Source organism: Pinus tabuliformis, chromosome 8 (genome assembly GCF_031772625.1).
Source record: "Pinus tabuliformis cultivar Carrire ecotype Pingquan chromosome 8, CPIR1, whole genome shotgun sequence".
NCBI classification, from domain to species: domain Eukaryota; kingdom Viridiplantae; phylum Streptophyta; class Pinopsida; order Pinales; family Pinaceae; genus Pinus; species Pinus tabuliformis.
The window spans coordinates 195,424,927-195,445,574 of record NC_142294.1 but is presented as its reverse complement, the minus strand read 5'-3'; the positions used below and the strand labels follow the sequence as shown (position 1 = coordinate 195,445,574).

Here is a 20,648-nt window from a genome sequence, read left to right as displayed (position 1 = left end):
CGAATATTTGACATGGGACACATTGACCCTGGAAAGAAGACATGAAGCACATGTTATATATATATATATATATTAGAAATGGAAAAATGAAATATAGGTATAGATATCCAGTTTTTTTTAGAAAATAGAACATTTGTAAAACACTTGATTCTTGAATCTCTTGATTTTACCTTTCATCTGCACAATGAAAGAGTGCAAGAGCTCTTTCCGTGCAGCTGAAAGTGAAAATAGCAAGGAAAAAATGACTTTGACTCAAACTGGTAAGACACGTCTAGGGCACGCGTCCAACATATGTTTGGCATGTGTCCCGTTTTAGGACACATGTCCGGCACGCAGGATACGGACACATCATCCTTAGGGCTGTGTCCTATTACTTAGTTTCATAGCTGATACAGATATCATGGCTCTCAATATTTACTTTTCAGAAAAGCACATGTAAATGGTGATGTGACAAGAAAAATATTGTCTGCGTACAAGCAATAATATTTAAGAATCCCATTTTCTTGTATTGAAGGCGACTGGTTATTTAATTCACAAGATATTAAACCTATGCTACTTACATTGCTGGAAACTTCAAGAATTTGCTTGAAGTTGACAGGGGCCTCTGTATACTTGCCATAGAGAACTATTTTTGAATCTATTGACTAAGATCACCTACTCTACACCCAGGTATATGCTTCTTATGTTGAATACATTCCCTCAAAATCTATATTTATAATTTTTACAGATAAACTTTATGTTGGTCCATACTGGCCAGTCGTCATCATGCAGGTACATTCATTACCCTTTCCTCCTACTTATTCCCCTGAATTTGAATAATGAATTGAAACTTGCTCTCTGCTTAGGCTTAATACAAAGAAATGGATATTTGGTTCTATCAAGATTTAATATTAACTGTAATAACTGTGAGACATGAGACTCAACAATAATGACCTTTTACTGCAGAGAATTGAGGAAAAGAACCAAAACAACAGCTACTCCAATGATGACAGGCAGACCTGTGATCAAATATAGTACACTGAAACCCTGCCAAAATCCCCAATGAATGATCAGATAGAAATGCAAGTGTTCAAATTTCAAGCAATAAATAAATGCTCAACTGTTAATCCTACTAAAAATGAAGACCTCTAGATGGTATCATAAAAATTATTAAAAATGTCATGTCTATCAAACCATGCACAATATTTCACTCTCTTACATGCACAAGAACATGCATGCATGCATAAGGAGCAATGGTGGTGCTATATGATGGCTTACCACAGCAGGTGGTAAAGAACCATCTGTATCTTTCTCATCTTCTGTGGGAATTTCAGTTGCTGCATCCCAATCAACTTTAGCCCTTTGTGCAGCTACTTTTGGGTCAACACCAGTTTTTGTTGCTTGTGCGTATGGTGATTGCATAGGATTCCTCTTACTGACCACTTCTGACTGAAAATTTATAGAAAAACAAAAAGACCAATATTAAAAAGCCAACCTTCTAAGCAAAAGAACCATTCAATAATCCATATGGTAAGGTTGAAATTTGGAATTTCAGTGAAAGAAAATCAATTAGCAAGTTCCAAATAAGCAATCATCAAACCATTGGCTAGGGTAGGGAACAAAGTTTTCATTTGAATGTGAAGCCTCAAAACATATCTGAGACACAAATAAACGCTACGAGGTCAACATCTATAATGTGAAAACAACATCACTTTTAAGGTTTCTCACTCCCTTTCATATAATAAAACTTTTGTTGTAAATCTCATTTCAGTGAATGTCGCCAAGGGTACAAAAAGAAACTTATTGGAAATATTAGGGAAAATATCAGACTGAATAAAGTTAGACCTAAAGAATTCTGAAAATATCTGACATATCGGTAACCCAAATATCTCAGGAGAAATCAGAAATGCTGAGAGAAATTGGAGATATTTGCAACACGAATTATAAAAGTATAACAACAATAATACAGGACGTCATAAGGCACTTGAGTTCAAATCCATTTTCAAAGGCAGTCAGAGACTCAGAAATCCAATTATAAAGAACATGGATATATTTAATCAAGGGTGATGGAATTGTAACTAGGTTCGGTCTTCATAATGTATATTTGTCATTATGATTTTGTATGAGTCGGAAAGAATTTATTCGAGTCAAAAGAAAAGTATTTTATCATGTCCCATTTGGACATTTAAAAGGAAAAAGAAAAATAGAATTTGAAGGTTATTTGTGTCCCCAAGTTGACCAAGTCGGCCCTACAGAAGTCAAGTCAGCTCAGCCTTTAGAGGCACCTTTTATCATGAGGAAAGAACTATATATTGGCACCATTCATCCACCATTTGGCAACCAATTCGGGTCTCTCTTCTGTGGAAAGCAATTCGGGTCTGTGGCATACGAATCTGAGGCACATTCTTCTGGTTAATGTGAGTTTTCTGTAGCATCCTCTCTCAGTGATAACGTGAGATTCCTGTGGCAGATCCTGAAGCACAGACCCAAGCTCTGAAGCAGGTATTTATGTGATGAAGTACGAACTTCCTGAAACATATTCTCTGTGGTTGAGAAAAGTTCCTGAGGCACTCTATTTCAGTGATATATGGCATCCTAAGGACAGATTTGTGGACAATCTTGTGAACAGTATTATGGACAGATGGAGGGCTGACTTGGCACTTGGGTTACTGGTTAGTTTGACTTGGATTTCTCTTGTTGACAAAGATTCTATAAGGAAAGGATTGCTGGGTTTTCCCCTTGTGGGTTTTGCCCTGGCCACTGGCCTAATTTCTAGTGTCTCTTGTCGTTTTGTGCATTGTACTTGTATAATTGCTTGATGACCTAATTAAATGAAGTAAATGCTAAATGAAAAACAACACATATAAGAGTCACAAGTAATTATCATGATCAGAAATTCATCACTGTAGTTCAAATTCCAACGTGGTATCAGAGCTAGTTGAAGAACAAGTTCTATCTAGGCCAAGTTTAAAGAGCTGCTGAACAAGTTCTTAAGGAGAAGTTCTGGGCTAGTTTACTGTGGGGAGTACTGTGATTAGTCCATGGTAATTACAGGCCTAGTAAAGAGGGCCAAGACCCTTATGAAGACTAGAAGCACAGGACTAATCTAGGACAAGAATTCTTGAAGGGCAGCAAGGTGTTTACAGAGGCAAAGAAAGAATATAACAGCAGCAGATTCAAAGTCTTTCTTGCAGGATAGACCAAATTTGAACTCAAGAAGGTTGAAATTTCTAGTGAAAGATCGAATCTCTTTACTCCATGGAAGATCAGTCCTAAAGGCCAAATCAAGTCTCTGATTGAATTCTTTTAAGGTTTGTATGATAGTCTGAAATCGAACTTCAGTATGCCTCAGAAAGCCTTAAATCCTCAAAAGTCTAAATTTTAGAGATTGTTGAAGCCTCAGGAAGACCGAGAAGGCCTCATAAGGCAACGAAAGGTTTTTCAAAATGTTAGCAGAAAATTTATAGCCAATAAAAGGAATATGGCTAAGGATTGAAAAAAGCCCTAGTCTGAAATCCCTGGTAGGCCAAATCTAAATTGCAGGGGTTTAAGAATCATCGCAGAAAGAGCCCACCTCAAGAAGATCCGAGCTCATCTGGATAATATTTTTGCACTAAGTAAAACGACCTTCATATTACAAAGAGCCTCAGTTGGTCAAGAATCGACTCAAGATCAAAACCTTCTAAAGGAGATTTGATGAGTTAAACCAACAGGATTGAACTCATGATTTAAGATCAATGATCAAATTATTCTCTGAAATTTCAAGTCTCGAAGCATATCCTTGTTCTCAAATGGGCACAACTCTTGTGACTTGGTCATAACTTGTATGGAGACTATTACCACACAATCTCGCAGGGCCCTAAGGGAAACCTAAGGGACAACTACTAGACTAAGTGACAACAACAGGACAATGACCCACTATCACCTCAGTCAAGGTCCCTTGCTTTTTACGGACTTTCATCAATGGGAGGAGCCCTGGTAGGAAGAGAATCAATTAAAATGAGTAGATCAATGATTTAGATATGGAGTGATTCCACCCAAGGCTGTTGGGGAGCGCCTCCCCCCTGGCCGCCCCAATCCGCTCTCGAAGCACGCTCCGCTCGGAAGCGGATTTGGAGCGACCTTGGGAGTTCGCTCCCTTAAAACAATTCGCTCCTTGCCTTTTTGGGAGCGAACAAGGGAGTGGTTGGCGAACAAGAGCGGTCAGCTCTTGTTCGCTCCCGGAGCCAATTATTAACTCCGGGAGAAGTCGGGGAGCAATTGCTCTTGACCACTCCCGCATGCCAAAAAGCGCTCATATGACAAAGAAAAGGGCCTGATTTTTTTTGTGGGAGGGTGAGTTAGGGCCAAAAGAAATAAAAGCTCTCCTCCCCTCTCACAATGCATCATTTGCATTTGGAGCTTGAGGTGAGTAAGAGGAAGATTGGAGCTTGAGATTGAGAGGGTTGTTTGAAGATTGCAAGGGAGATTGGAGCTTGGTATTGAAGGCACAATTGGAGAGCCAAAGAGGTAAGGTCTAGACTCTAATCCCATTCTTTTATTTTCCATGTGGCATTTGTGTTTTGTATATGTTCATTGTTAAATGAAAGATGTTCTCTCCTCTCTTTCCCATTCCCATTCCTCCATTTTATTGTAGGCAAGAAACTATAACTCCACCAAAGTTCAAAACTTCAAACATCATGGCTATATGGCTTGGCATTCTCTTGATGTTGGTTCCTTTTCTTGTTATGATAGTGTTGGGAAGCAAAAGCATTGATGAAGAGGATGAAGTGGGTAGTGGTGGATTTGAAAACCCTAGAGAGTAGGACTACCAAGAGGAAGAGGAGGAGGAGGATAATGAGAGTGGAGATGATGAGGGAAAAAAACCAAAGTAGACCAAACCCCCTTGTGGAAATATGTTACTAGGCTTTCAGGAGGGAAAGGGAGTGGAACCACTAAATTTACATGCGTGCATTGCAAAAACACTTACATAGGTTCATACCCCGTGCCAGAAAGCATCTCTGTAAGAAAATGGCATGGGATGGAAATAAACAAATAGGAATCGAAACTTGTGGAAGTGTGTCACAACATCAAAGAGCCAAATACACAAGGGAAGAGGAGGAAGCCTAATACAAATCTATAAGATCATAGGGTGACTTTGCACATGACACCACTAGCCCACAATCACATAGACTAAGAACTCCATCGACATCCACCAATGGTAGTGGATTTGGAGGCACATGCACAGACATCCCTTTAAGGTGTAGAACCATCTCAAATTTCCTTGATAAACGGTGTAGGGATGATGTGGATGCAAAAAAATTCCAGTTTCTCTATGCATTTGGGATACCATTCAATGTTCTTCGCTCACCTTATTGGCATGAAATGTTTAGCACCATCAATGATGCCCCTAAAAGATACACGAGCCCTGGTTATGATATAGCTAGAACCGTGGGACTTGATCATGAAAAAGCCAAAATATCACATGCTTTAGGTGAATTGACAAATTCTTGGAATGACTATGGGGTGTCCATTGTATCTGATGGTTGGAAAAATGTAAAAGGCAAGCCATTGATAAGTGTTCTTGGTGTGTCTATTAGTGGTTCAATCTTCCTTTCAGCATATGATTACTCAAAAAAGTTCAAGACCGCCATCAACATTGCAAAACCATTACTTCAAACAATTGAAAGTATTGGGCCATACAATGTCATATGAGTCATCATTGATAACATTTCTAATTGTAAGGCAACAGGAGCAATCATTGAGGATAAATACCCCAACATATTTTGGTCTGGGTGTTTGGTTCACACAATGAACCTTTGATGCATGATATTTTTAGGAACAAACAACCTCAATATAGATGGATTGGTGATTTGCACAAGAGAGGCAAGAGAATTATAAAATTTATTACCAATCATAGCAATACCCATGGGCTTTTCTACAGTCACTCAAGGTTGGAGTGGTTGAAGACTGAGAACATTAGATTTGCTAGCTATTACGTAACCTTCAAGTGCCTTTTGAAGCTAAGAGAGTCATTGTCTAGCATGGTATCAAGTCAACACTGGCAGGTATTAAAGGACATGGCTCTCACTGCACTCGACAGGCAAGGTTTTGAAGAGGTGGAGGAGATCCTCTTGATGGTCTATTTTGAGCACATGTGAGGGAAGTTTTGCAATACACTAAGCCCATTTATAACATGATTCGTTTTGCAGATATAGATGCACCAATGATTGGGGAGGTGTATGAGCAAATGGATAACATGTTGGGGCTAATTTTAGATATTTTTCAGCCAAAAGATCCCAACTTGTATGATGTTATTTACAATTTTGTGTGTGCATGGTCGGATAAAGTTAATGTTCCACTACATGCCTTGGTGTATATCCTTATGCCAAAATACTACTCTCCATCTTGGTTGGGAAAACCTGCACTTGGAGGTGGGGTTAGGAATAAAACCCATACAGATCTAGAGGCACAAAATGCGTATATGACAACATTAGACAAGTTGGTCCTTGACAAGGAGGAGTGTGCTAGATTGCGTCTTGAATTAGGCAAATACTTCACTAGCACTGGAGTGTTTGGTTCTTTGCATGCAATGGAAGATAGGGACAGACTGGATGTTGTCACATGGTGGGACATGTATGGTTGCCATGGACTTTTGGCAAAATTGGAAAAAAGAGTGCTTTCACAGGTTGTAAATAGTAAATACTTCTTCTGCAGAGAGGTGTTGGAGCGCCTACAGCTTCATCCATAATGTGAGAAGAAACAACCTCAATGAAAACCAAGCGAAAATCTTGGTTATTGTGCACCACAACTTGAGTTTGTTGACACATTATTGTGACTGGGCTCATGATGATACATCATATATGACTTGGAACAACAACTTAGAGGAAGATAATTTGGAGGATGGACCTCTACATCTAGAAGAATTGGAAATAGAACTTTTGAAAGATGATGATGAAGCAACAACAACAACCATGCCACCTTCATCATCTAGTAGCAGTGCTTGAGTTCCACAATATTTGCCTTTGTTGTCGCCACCTCCATCTACATCCTCACATGGAGGTCATGTGCCTTTTGGTTCTAGTTTTGGACATGTTTGTCTGACTATGCAGGAGGAGACTCCCAATAGACCACCATGAGTTTCTCAGAAATTAGACATTTCTCGTGGCAAAGGCCACAGGAAGCAGTGGATAATAATTCTACTTGTCTTTTCTAGTTTCTAGTAGTTTTTATAACTGTTACTCTTTCATATTTATTATGATATTTTTGGTAAACAATATATGACAATTTAAGTTTGAAGTTGGCAATTATAACTCATTGGTAATGAATTATGAATATGATGCTTCGTGAAAGTTGAAACATTTCATTTTGTAATGATCCTAAATAGGAAATACAACTGATAACAGCAAATATTCTACGTAGCAAAATACAAAAACGAAATATTCATCAAGCACCCACAAAAGAACTACAAATGAAGAACTTTTGAGCCATTTTATTACATTTTTGCAAGCCAAATACAATAAATAGTGGAATGGTGCACCTGGGCTTGTCTCAATCGACAAGCAAGACCAAACCCCAGTAGGAAAATGGTTGAGCTGAAGGCTGCCCAGCTGTTGCACCAATCTGCACGGCATTGCCTAGAAAATTGTTGCCCTGTTGAATTTCGAATGGCTGAAAGTGCACGAAAATCACCCAGAAATTTATATGCTTTTAACCCCGGACTCCTTGGCCAAAACCCAGAAGGTAATTTGACTAGTTTTTACTTTTGTTTTTCGACCCCCTTCAAGCCTCACCCTAGCTATGGCTTCCAAATTCGACCTACTAGAAATTGCCTGCAAATCCCTCTACAAAGTCCTCCAAAATGTTGGGTTCACTCCTGCTATCCAACTCCTAACTTCCCAGATGAACTCTTGGCCCGGATCACCTGCTCCCAAACACCACAAAATTCTACTGAGTGGCCTCTGTGTTGTCCCTCTGCCCAAAAATGTGAATTGCTGGTATGTTGGCTTAGCTAGCTGAAAGCTCTAGCGAAAATGCCTGCCCAATGCTACTACCTCAGCTCCCTAACTTCCCGACAAGCAATGAGATCCCTGTTGGTCTTAAACTCCCTCTGCGTGATTCCTGGCTGCCCAGAGATACGCACTCCCCTCTCTACGTTGGCTATTGATGTGTGTTATTGCCTCGGAACTCTTTAAAACTCCTGTAGAATAGCCTCCCTAGGGCGGGCATGGATGGTCCCCCGAAGTAGAGGTTGAATCTCCCGCTTGAGAGACTCGTGGCTAAACAGCCGGTAGACTTGCTAAACAACAAAGTGTACAGATGAGTGTTTGTTTGCAAATGTCAAAGATACCAAATGGAGGCCTCCAAGCTCTATTTATAATTGCTAGTCCTCTCCCTTGGTGGTCCCCACCTTCCACTAATAAAATATTACTTTGCCGCCATTCTTCATTAAAATAATAATTTCCACTTTTCTCCCACAAAATAATATTTTCTCCTTTTTATTTAATATCACCAAAAATTGGCAAAACTCCTTAGTGAATTTTGCACTCACAAAAATTGGGAACATTATAGTCCTCCTCGCCAAAAATTGCTTGTCCTCAAGCAATATCCTGCTGCTCCAAACATTGGCCTAGCCAATGCCAGGGTCCCAAATGTGCCACTGAACCACTCCTCGTTGTTGAACATCCTGCCATACTAGTGACGATCCCCATGTCAACAGCAAATCACCAGATTCCAATGGAATATCTAAATGATCTCCCCTTGTAGAAAGCAGCTCACCCCTGAGGGTAGATGAACTGCCAAATCCTGTTGTACCCAGATCCCATGCTAGTCTCAGAAGGGTGCCACCATGCTCACGCTGCGCCACTCTGACTATGACAAACCTCCTATCATGCTCAGACTGTATCCTCCCCTCCCAAAACCTAATGGTGGGATATCTGTGAAGGCCAAGCTTATCCTGCCCAGGCATCTCCATGATGTCAATGTCTACCCATCCACTGTCAATCTCAATCCTAAGCAGCAACAAGATAAATCTACCTCGCCATACAATGGAGGTTTCAACAATCTCCCATGTGTCACACCCAAGGTGAACTAGATCACTCTCTCGCATGAACCTACTCATCATAGAATGGAGTGTCCTATCAATCAACTCAATCCCTAGATCCCATAGCTAGACTTGTTGCGGCATAGCTCTAACAATTGCTAGAATCTGTCTGTTCCTTGTCCCTAATCCCTACATGAAACCGACATATAGGCCCCATATATCATGAACTAATCTGATGCATGCTAAATTGCCCTGTGCCTGCCACTGTGTAGTACCGATGACTGTTGGAAGCCACATGTGCCAAATAACTACCCCTTGAAGGCAGCCAATAGATGGGTATCTGATACTCACAATCGACTCAGTGTATGTAGACCCATCCTGCTCCTGCCAACCATCACCATTGAGTCTGCCATCCGCCCTCTCGATAATGTGCCAATACAATGTCTGGAGGTCAGACACATACTGGAAGTTGCCTCAATCGTACACGGTATCCTCTGCTCATGCATGGTCCTGACATGCCCTGTGGAAAGAGTGACACATGTCTCCCTCGTGACCTGCTCCCCAAGTGTAGGCTCACTGATGAATGATATGCCACCCCTGCAGATGATCACATCATCCCCCAACCTGTGGTTGTCAACTCGTGCACCAACCCAATGCTACCACTGAGAAGTCTCTCCCCTAGTGCGTTGAGTGTCATCCCAATATCTCGGGTGAGCTCCCTGTCCCCAGCTGCTTGCACCCAGAGTGTCAAAGGACAACAGCCAAATCGTCTGTGCTTGTAAGTGATGTATAAGAGGTATAAGCATGTGAGTCCCCATGGATACCATCGAGTATTGCTCATCTGCGTTCCCGTCGATCCTGGGTGAGGTACACCCAAAGGTATGAACAGTGTCTTCGTCCATAAGTCTCCTTGGAGGCAACCCTCCAAGACCTCGTTGTGCAGCACCATATGCCCCTACATCCCACCGAGTATCCTTGTATTACTCAACCTGGCACTGTACCCTGCAGCCTATCGTTATACACCACTAAATACCACGTGCTACTCTTGTACCATCCTGTACCATCTCGTATCCAGCTTGTGTCACTGTATCTGGCTCTCCCCACGTGTACTCGATGCGAAGTGAGTTGCTCAATGCAAACCAAGATGCTACATCAAGCAACCACGCATTTCCATGCTCCTCTGCAAGCCACTACCCATCACTGCATACCTCTATACAACACTGGAAGCTAGGTCCTAAAATTGGGTCTGTATGCATCAAGTCGCATCCCTCTGCATAAGTCATACCACCCTGTATCATATGCCATCCTGCATGCACCAACACATCCACCACTCTGCTAGTAATCCCTCCATGATGTGGGCTACATCTCCCCATCTTCCCTGAAAGACCTAAGTGGTTTGACTCCTCACATGCCAATGGGAATGACACTATTGTGTCTATCCTCAGTAGCTCCAGTGTCCAATATACCAATGAGAGAGCACTGTATCCATGTAATGCCCTATCCGGTGGTCTGCCAATGCCACCTCCTCCTACCAGCTCCTGCCAGAGTAGGCTAATCAGCCTGTGACTCCATGCACAATCAATATGCCATGACAACTCATGAAATCTGCCTGCTCCTCTGCCAATCCATCCTGTCACTAGTGTTGTCAGGAACTCTGAAGGGGATATGAAAAGGTGTGTGCACCCAACCACCGAGTCCATCACGTAGCTGCTACCATGACCTACTGACTCCACGATGTGATGGAGAATCCCACCTGGATCCCAACAACAGTCTGGCCCTCGAGCCCCTCTGGTAATCCACAACCTCCGCTGAGCTGTGGCCATGGATGCATCTAACCTCCTAGCCAACTCCACCAAATACCAACTCAATATCTCTCGCCATCCAACCCTAAGGGAAGGATCGAGAGCATAAACTCTCGTACATGGAACTAACCCTCCATCCTGCCAAGGATGCACCCTGCGCAACTCATGTTGCCTCATCTCACCATGTTGGTCAACACATAAAATATGTCGAGGTGACTCTGCCTCTCCCTCTCCAATGTGTAGTGGTAACCTGCTAGTGCTACCAACTTGTAATGTCTAAGTAGGGTTGCCCCATCGCTCCAATGTGCACTCCAACTGAACCATTAGGGAACCCAACCGTTCCCCAACGCGAGTCAATTTGGCCGTTGACTCAGCACAAACCGCTCTCATGCCCTCCAACTCCTCATTTTGCTATAGAATGGCCTCTCGCACTATTGTGGCCTTCTTTCTCAACGCTAGAAGGCTAGCCCGAAACTGATGAAACTGTGGAGGGCAGCTATCCTCTGTAAACTCGGTCACCGCTCTGGACCCCTCCGTCTCTTCTGGTACCTCCTCAATGACAAGTATGCCTCCAGGCACCTCATCAACCTATTGTGGGCAGCCATCGTCTAGAAACTGGGTCATAGCACTGGGTACCTCATCAACCGTTGGCATCTCATCAATAGATGGCCCTCCAAGTGTATGCTCTACTCCCTCAACCAAGGTGTCAACTGGAGCTACCAAAGAGGCCTCCAACAATGGTGACTCCTGCACCACACCGGGTATATCGATGTGCCCCTCACCATCCTGCGTGTCCTCCTGCTCAACCTCCTCCTTGAGCTTCTGACATCTAAAGCTCGGTCTCCACCAGTAGAAATGCCTCCTGGTCTCATCCTATAGCTTTCCTCGTCCTATCCACTCCCTTTGAGGGGGTCTGGTGTCCTTTCAGTCAAATCTCTCCACAAGCCTCTGTGTGAACTCTTTGTAGGATGTGATACGTACATGACCCAAAGGGATCAGCCCTCGATACAACCATTCCATAGCATCTCCATCCAAGTGCAAAGTGGCATGTCTAATAGTGTTCACCTCCCATATGGGGTTTAGCCGGAAATATGTGTCTAATTCTTATACCCATTTTTTGACAGAACTCCTAGCTAAACTGTCAAAGTGGGTGAGGGTCATTTTTCCCTCAATGATATTCACTCTCCCTTGAGCCATGGGTTTGTCTATAGTTCGACCATCACAGTGCATACATGCCCAAATCTTCCATGATCTTGTTGGCTACTCCACAACTGGGCAAGATCATACTCTGATACCATTGTAATGATCCTAAATAGGAAATACAAGTGATAACAACAAATATTCTATGCAGCAAAATACAAAAACAAAATATTCATCAAGCACTCACAGGAAAACTACAAATGAAAAACTTTTGAGCCATTTTATTATATTTCTGCAAGCCAAATACAATAGATAGTGGAATGGTGCACCTGGGCTTTGTTGGAATTTCTAAGTTTAACCCGTTAGAAATTCTTCCTGTACTATCTGATTTATTTCTTCCTACTTGTCCAATTAATAACAAGTTATTTACTATGTAAATACTGAAAATAAATACAAGTACAGTATCAACATCTACAGATCATCAACTGAAAGTAAACAAGCACACAAGTGACACCGTTCTTTCTGGACCAATGTCCCCAGAAAAGCCCAATGCGGGAAAACCGATGTAGCTATTCAGAGGGTTTTATTATTAATACAACTAGGGTGCTAGAAATGGCTCACCCAACAGAGAATGCCCTCGGCAGTAGTACCTATCCCCGGAGATAGATATTCTAGCTGATTAATCACCGAATGAACGATTCCATAGCAAAAATTGCAGCTTCTACTGCTCTGCGTCACTCTGATAGGGATTGTGTCACCCTATCTAGCTCACCAACTCCCAGTCTATCCCACGAAATCCTCCAGCACTGCCTCTAGGCCCTGCGTCAGCTTTCCTAGCCTCTGTGTCAGCCCCTCAACCCTCTGCGTCTCACATGCTGGCCTCTCTAGCTCTGCAGAGCTCTTGGCTGCCTTTACGTAGCCTCCAACTGCCTCTACGTCAACCTGACTGGGCTCTATTGTCGCGCAGATTGACACGACAACGCTCAGACCGGGGGCTGTCACTCTGATCCCCGATCCCTCCGTTTAAGCCTGTCTCCCGCGGCTAAGGGGGGTAGACCCTATGATATGACGAAGACCAACTGTCGACCAGCTGGTTGGGAGACACGATATGATAAGCACTAGATGGATTTAGAAATTAAAAGACCAGTGCCTTGTGGAGTAAATGTTTAATCGTTTGATTACCAGATGCTGCAGAAATATGATCTCATTAGGAGCAATCATTTATCATCAAAGCCTGAGCGAAAATTAACCTTTATCAAATGCGAGAAAAATGCTTAACGACTTAGTGATACTCCAGCAAATTTAGATTTCGAGAGATAAAGTGCTTTGAACAACCATGTAAAATAATAACAGGAGACCACATTCATGCAATTAATCATCAGATGAAAATTTAATCAGATTAAACACTAATTCCCACGTAAAAAATTTCAACCTCAGCATAAAAGATGAAACCTAGGTGATTCCCGAGCCAAGACTGAAACTGGCAAAAATATTTCCCAAGGAAATTTTATCTTTTAATTTTTTTTTATTTTTTTTTTTAAATCTAAACTATATGAAAACCCTAAAAAAAGAAATTTATATAAAAAAATATTATTTTTAAATTTAAAATTTAAAACAAAACCAAAAACACTTTTCCTTTTTATTCTCTATTATTTTTCAATTTTTTTTTTTATTATAAAAATTTAAAATCTAAGAATAAATAAAAAGAAAATATTACAATCTATTCTAAATATAAAACAAAACTATAAAAATTTTAAATCTAAACCTAACGAAACCTGAAATAATCGTAAATCCAAAACTACGCAAATATATACATAATCATAAAACCCTAAAAAGAATATAACAGCCGAGAGCCCCTACGACAAAGCTACCTGAGCGTTTTGAAAATGATTTGGAACGGGTTCCTTATCTTGCGCTTGATGCGAATCACCTCACCAGAACTCGTAAATCACTTGGCCGGAGAAAAATTGAGCACATGCAGGGAGAAACCTTGTGATCCAGCTCGACGGAGGATGACAGTTGCATAGATTAGCTTGATACTTTACCTGTCGGCGGCTTAAATGAATCGTAATATTGCAAGTTTCAATGACTGATAGCGTAGACACGATGAACCTGGCTTGATGATCTGAGACTGAAATCTGGCCCGTATCGAGAATGGGAATCGTAGAACTGGACACTGATATGAAGGCAAATTGCTGCGATGAGAAGCCGTCGGTGAAGAGGATCGAAAACTGGCTAGTCCGCCCAGAAAGCCACGCGTAGAAAGATTTATGAATGGCAATAAGGAAACAGAGAATTCCTGGAGGACGCAGCTAGCAGGCGGAGCTTGAGATGATGGCGGGACAGCAATACGGGCAAGCAGTGCAATGTGCCTGAGCATCAATACGTGTCACGCAGGCAGGCTTAGATTTTGCTGGTATATTTTCTTTGACGGTGGATAGGGAACGACACCACAGTTACTTGACCTGTACGTATCACCTTCACTGCAAGCTGGCTCAGAACTGAGTGTTTCGATTTGGCTTGGATTTGCTGGCTGAGCAGCTGCAAATAAAAAAAATAAAAATAAAAAAATAAAAAATAAAACCCTAATCTTAAATCTGTATATAGAACAAAAGTTAAAACCCCAAAACAGCTGATTAATTTACAGATTTTGGCCCCTTAACAGCCAGATTCAGCAATAAGCACAGAAATATTATCGAAAACAACTTCAGATTTCACTGTGAAGAACTTCAGAAAATCTCTCATGTAAATTAGAAAAATAAACTGAATGATAGACCCAGGATCAAATCCAACTGGGCTCAGCAAAAAAATGCTTGCGGGAGTTGGCTGGTTCAGCCGAGAACTTCCCCAAACGCCCACCAATTTTCTTCAGTAAGGTTTTTCTGCACAGCTCAAAACAACCATCAGTAAAGAGGGCAAAAATGTTGCTAGATCTCAAAAAGTAATGGAGATACCTGCCATTACTCCAGAAACCCTAACACCACTCAAACCCTAGCAAGTGAACAAGATACCTGTGCTCACAATACTCTACAATAAGCTATTATTAATGGCTGAAAATAAAATATGCAGAAACTAAAACAGCTCACAGCACTTCTAGAGAGTAACACCAGCGAGATTTGGACCCCAAAGTCTTCTTTTATTAACCAGAAACAGATTACAAGAGAGCTTCTTCAGTACAAGACTCACAGATCTAATGATCTGAAATGACCCCTAGTACCCTATTTAAAGGAAATGATCCCAACGGTTAGTTCGAGTGATCCATGTCGAAATGATCTCGACCGTCGATGAGGATCAAGACATCTCTTAATCTCATCCGTCGAAATTGTTAACTTATTATTAAAAATAATATTTTGCATGCATTCACTCAAAATATTATTATTTTATTATTTAGGGTTTTTTGCTTTATTTTATAATTTTTTATTATTTTATTATTTATTTCATTTTTTAATTTTTTAATTAATTAATTTTTTTATTATTTTATTATTTTATTTATTTTATCAAATGGATCATCAAACTAAGCCTTTGGAAACATCACCTAGGACCTAGGACTTAGGACTCATGAGGGGATTTAAAACATTTCCCAACCCTCAAGACACATTACATCATGACTTTTACAATTTACATCTTAAGGGGGAAAACCCTTTATCATAGACCCTCATAAACCACCCAGTTCTGCGACACAACTATAATCTAGCAGATTAACACACTAGGATTCTCCTAAAGTTCTAATAACAAAATGCATCCCGGCTTTGGGGTCAGGCTGAAGGAAAACTCTGCCGATCACAGGTCGGTGAGACGAAAAACCTTCCGGGACGTAGATTATCATTAGAAAGTTAGGTCCACCTAGGCAATTTTACATAAACGACTCATATCTGCTAAGATTATTTACAATTCATACATGCAGACTGGGTTTACAATTAAAATGATCAAGCTGCTGATGACTGCAGGCTGGCACGGACACGTCATTCAGGTGCCACCCCTTTTTGCGAAGAAAAGGGGGTGTACTGCATGGGTAGTTGACCGGTAGTGGTCAACAGGCTCTGTGCTGCCTCTCTGGTGCCAACACTGCCTCTCTGTTATGTATTCAATGCCCCTGGCTACAACTCAGATCACTCACTTGATTTCGTCGGCAAACCCTGCCCCAGAAAATCGAATTCTTGATCTCTCTTGGTGTGTTCTCCAACTGACCCTCAAGCCTCCTCTTATACTTTTCTCATTGGTCCATCAACGGTCGAGATTAAATCTCTAATCAACGGCTAAGATTAGATTTGGCTTGATCCATGACTTTTGGAACCTTATAGACCAATTTTATATTAATACCCATTAATATTTTATCTTTCCTAAGTTTAGACTTAGGAACTCCATTAAAAATATTAATTATTTTAATATCTCCCAAATTGGTTAGAATTTGCCCAAACCATTTCTGGGTCTTGGAGATCTCATGTGCTTTAGCCCCTCTAGCAATTTTCATGGCTAGAGCACATCGAATGCTACCCCAAATCAACACTCCCTCTTAGCGAGGACTGTGCTCTAGTAATACTCCACACTGAGTATCACACTAATTATCTGGCATTAGTCCCTATGCTGATAACAAGCCTCCCTGCCCAACATCCTCTGCCCATGTTACTTGGGAGCGGGAGCGGGAGCGGGGAGCGGGAGCGGGAGCGGGAGCGAAAACGGGATAGGGAGCGACCATTTTCAGAAGCTCCCGGTTTGGGAGCGAATCCGGGAGCGATTTTTTAAAAATATATATATTTTTTATGTTTTTTAATTTTTGATACATATATGTCAACAAAAACATGTAGAATGATGAATTAGACATAAAAAACATAAAAAAACATAGATTGATCATTGAACCATATCACATCAATCATCTAGAAATTATAATCGTCATCAACCATGTCCACAAGTTAGTAAAATACATATTACAACTGCAACATATTGAGTCTTATAAATCATGATTCATCAAATTCAATATTAAAGTTTCACCTTCAAGCTTTCAGAATTGAAAATTCAATAACATTTATCATCATTGATCACCAAAGTTGTACTTGTAAGCTAAGTTTAACCATTACAAGAAGTAATATCGAAGATATTTCTAAGTCCTAACTTCTAACTGTTAACATGATATGAAATGTTAAAAATTTATAAAATGAAACATGAATAATGAGATGAAATGAAAAAACTTTAGTCTTTCACAAAGCATCATATTCATAATTCACAATCATTACCAATGAGTTATAATTGCCAAGGCCCAACTTCAAACTTCAAATTTTCATTGTCACAGTGATATAATGTTTACAAAAAATATCATTATGATATGAAAGAGTCAAGAGTCAAGAGTCAAGGACTCAAAACTCAACAGTTATGAAAACTAAAGTCTAATAGAAACTAAAAAAGACAAGTAAACTGTAAATCTACATGTGGCCCTTGCCACGAGAGTCTCCAGGAGTATAAGCAAGTCGTGGTGGTCTTCTAGGAGTCTCCCCCACAGACCGACGACCAGAACTAGAACCTCCACGCGAGGGTGTAGATGGAGGTGGCGACAGCAAAGGAACAAGACTCGAACCTCGAGCACTGCTACTGGATGGTGGAGGTGGAGGTGGAGGTGGCATGGCTGCTGCTTCATTTTCATCCCTTACAAGTTCCTCTTCTAGTTCTTCAATATGTACAATGCCATCCTCCAAATTGTCATCCTATGGGTGCTTGTCCCAAATTTTATATGTGGAATCCTCATTAGCCCGATCACAGTAATGACTCAACAACCTCAAGTTGTAGTGCACATAAACCAAGCTTTCTGCTCGGTTTTCATTGAGTCTGTTTCTTTTCACATTATGTATATAGATGTAGGTGCTCCAACACCTCTCTGCAGAAGAAGAATTTACAACCTGTGAAAGAACTTTTTTTGCCAATTTTGGCAAAAGTCCGTGGCCGCCATATGTTTCCCACCATGTGAGAGATTCAAATTTATCTTTGTCGTCCATTACATGGAAGTTACCATACAAACCAGTGCCACTGAAGTATCTGCCTATTTCAATGCGCACAACTGCACATTCCTCCCTGTCAGGTACCAACTTTTCTAATGCTTCCAAATATCCTTTAGTTACCTCTTGATCTAAATGGGGTTTGGTCCTAACCCCACCCCCTGCTGCAGGTTGGCCCAACCAAGATGTAGAGTAGTATTTTGGCGTAAGGATATACGCCAAGCAATGTAGTGGAAGGTTAAGCCTATTCCACCGTTCACACACACAATCATGAATCAGTTTGTACAAGTTGGGATCTCTATTATGAACAATGTCTTTTATTTCCCCCAACATGGTATCCATTTTCTCATACACCTCGCCAATCACTGGTTTGTTTGTATCTGCAAACCTAATCATGTGATAAATTGGCTTGGTGAAATCCAATACCTGCCTCACACTTGTCCAAAACTGCCCATCAAGAGCGGCCTCCTCCACCATTTCAAAACCTGCCATGTCAGCTACATTTGTAGCCCTTTCCTTTAACACCTGCCAATGTGGACTTGATACCATGCTAGCTAATGCCTCTCTTACCTTCAAAAGGCGCCTGAAGGTGAGGTAATAGCTACCAAATCTAGTCCTCGCAATCTTCAGCAACTCCAATCTCGAGTGACTGCGGAAAAGGCCATGGGTATTGCTATGATTTGTAATAAATTTTATCATTTGTTTGCCTTTCTTGTACAAATTACCAATCCATTGGTATTGTTCATTTTTGTTTTTGACAATATCATGCAACAGAAGGTTCAATGTGTGAACCAAACATCCAGACCAAAATATGTTCGGGTATTTATCCTCAATAATTGCTCCCGCTGCCTTACAATTAGGAGCATTATCAGTAATGACTTGGATGACATTGTATGGGCCAATACGCTCAATTGTTTCAAGTAATGCTTCTGCAATGTTGATGGCGGTCTTGAACTTGTCTGAGTAATCATGTGCAGCTAGAAAGATGGGACCACTAACAGACACAGCAAGAACACTTATCAATGGCTTGCCTTTTACATTTGTCCATCCATCAGATATAATGGACACCCCATGGTCAGTCCAAGAACTTGTCATTTTATTCAAAGAATGTGATATTTTTGCTTTTTCATGATCAAGGCCAACGGTTCTTGCCTTGTCATACCCAGGGCTCTTGTATCCTTTAGGGGCATCATTTATGGCAGAAATCATTTCGTGCCAATAAGGTGAGCGTAGAACATTGAATGGTATCCCACATGCATAGAGAAACTCGTAAACTTTTGAATCCACATCATTCCTACACCCCTCATCAAGGAAATCTGATATGGTTCTACGCCTTAAAGATGATGACCCTGTGCCTCCATGTCCATATCCACTGCCTTGGGAGGATGCTGAAGGAGTTCTTTGTGATTTTGAGCTTGGTTCAAAGAAACCCCTTGATTTTTTTGTTCTGTATTGGGTTTCCTCCTCTTCCCTTATGTATTTGGCTCTATCCGCTGTTGACACTGCTGTACAAGTTTTGATTCCTATTTGTTTCTCTCCATCCCATGGCCTTTTCCCGCAGAGGTGTCTTCTAGCACGGGTGTATGAACCTGTGTAATCAGTGTTGCAATGGGGGCAATGAAATTTAGTGGTTCCACCCCCTCTCCCTGTTTCAGCCCTGTAAACATATTTCCACAATGGAGTTTGGTCTTGTTTCGTTTTTTGAGTGTCATGTTCACCCTCCTCCAGCTCCTCCTCACTGGGGTTTTCACCCATTTGACTTTCTCCGGCTTCTTCATCCCCCTCTTCAGTTTGGGGCCCCCTCCGTTTCCTACTCTCCAGCACCATAATAACCATAAAAGGGACCAGGAAGAGGAAAATGCCAATAAATATAGCCAGGTCCATGGTGTTTGATGTTTGTAGGGTTTTGATTCTTGAATCTGCAAATTAATTTAATTTATTGGGATTAATTAATTTAATTTATTAATTTAATTTAAATACATGATCTTTAAACTCAAACAGCTAAATTAAATTAACTAAATTAACTACCTAACCAGCTAAACTAACTAAATTACTAAGTTACTTACCTCTGCAGGCTTGCTCCTCGCTCCTCAACACTTGCTCCTCGCTCCTTTGCTCTTGCTCCAGCTCCAAACTCAAGCTCAATGAAGTTAGAATGAATTTTTTTTGGCCCATTGGGCTTATAAAACCAAAAAAAAATTCTAAATTTTTTTTTATTTTCGGGTCCGGCGGATTTTTTTTCCGCCGAACCGCTCCTGGCCCGGCTCGAATCGCTCCCGGGCATTAAAAATCGCTCCCTGTATCGCTCCCTAACAGACCAAGGAGCGCAAATTTTTTTATGGGAGCGCACTCCCGAGCCGCTCCCGCCCAGAGCGCGATTCGGGAGTGGGTTCGAGGGGGGGGGCGCTCCCCCGCAACATGGTCCTCTACACTGTTTCATCCTGTACTGCTTCACATGGCCCTGCAACTGCCACTGTTGCATACGTGCGACAGCTTCCTCTGCATTTGTGTTGTTGTTGGTCCATCCTCCCAGCACTGCATCTATACTGCATCCCCTCTCATCATGCTGCATCGTGCTACTGCACTGCAACTCAGTTACTGAGAAGTAAGTAACTGATCCACCCAACTACTGACATCCCTGTCAGGCTAAAAACACTCCCGATATTGAAGCTCCCTCTATCGCTAACAAGTGCTCCCTCTACTGACCTCTGCATTGTTGCA

At 41.4% G+C, this 20,648-nt stretch overlaps 1 protein-coding gene across 3 annotated transcripts in view; it reads right to left on the bottom strand.

Moving 5' to 3' along the window:
• Positions 1-480: 480 nt before the first annotated feature.
• The window catches only part of CEST (death domain associated protein), a 276,089-nt gene continuing 255,921 nt past the window's right edge, over positions 481-20,648 (bottom strand). For all 3 annotated transcript variants that reach the window (XM_089371940.1, XM_089371939.1, XM_089371938.1), the window contains 2 exons: positions 1,258-1,428; positions 481-1,026 (listed from right to left, as the gene is read on the bottom strand). In XM_089371940.1, the coding sequence (XP_089228066.1) occupies positions 937-1,026; positions 1,258-1,428 (261 nt within the window). In that variant the 3' untranslated portion in view covers positions 481-936. The remainder of the gene's footprint in view (positions 1,027-1,257; positions 1,429-20,648) is intronic.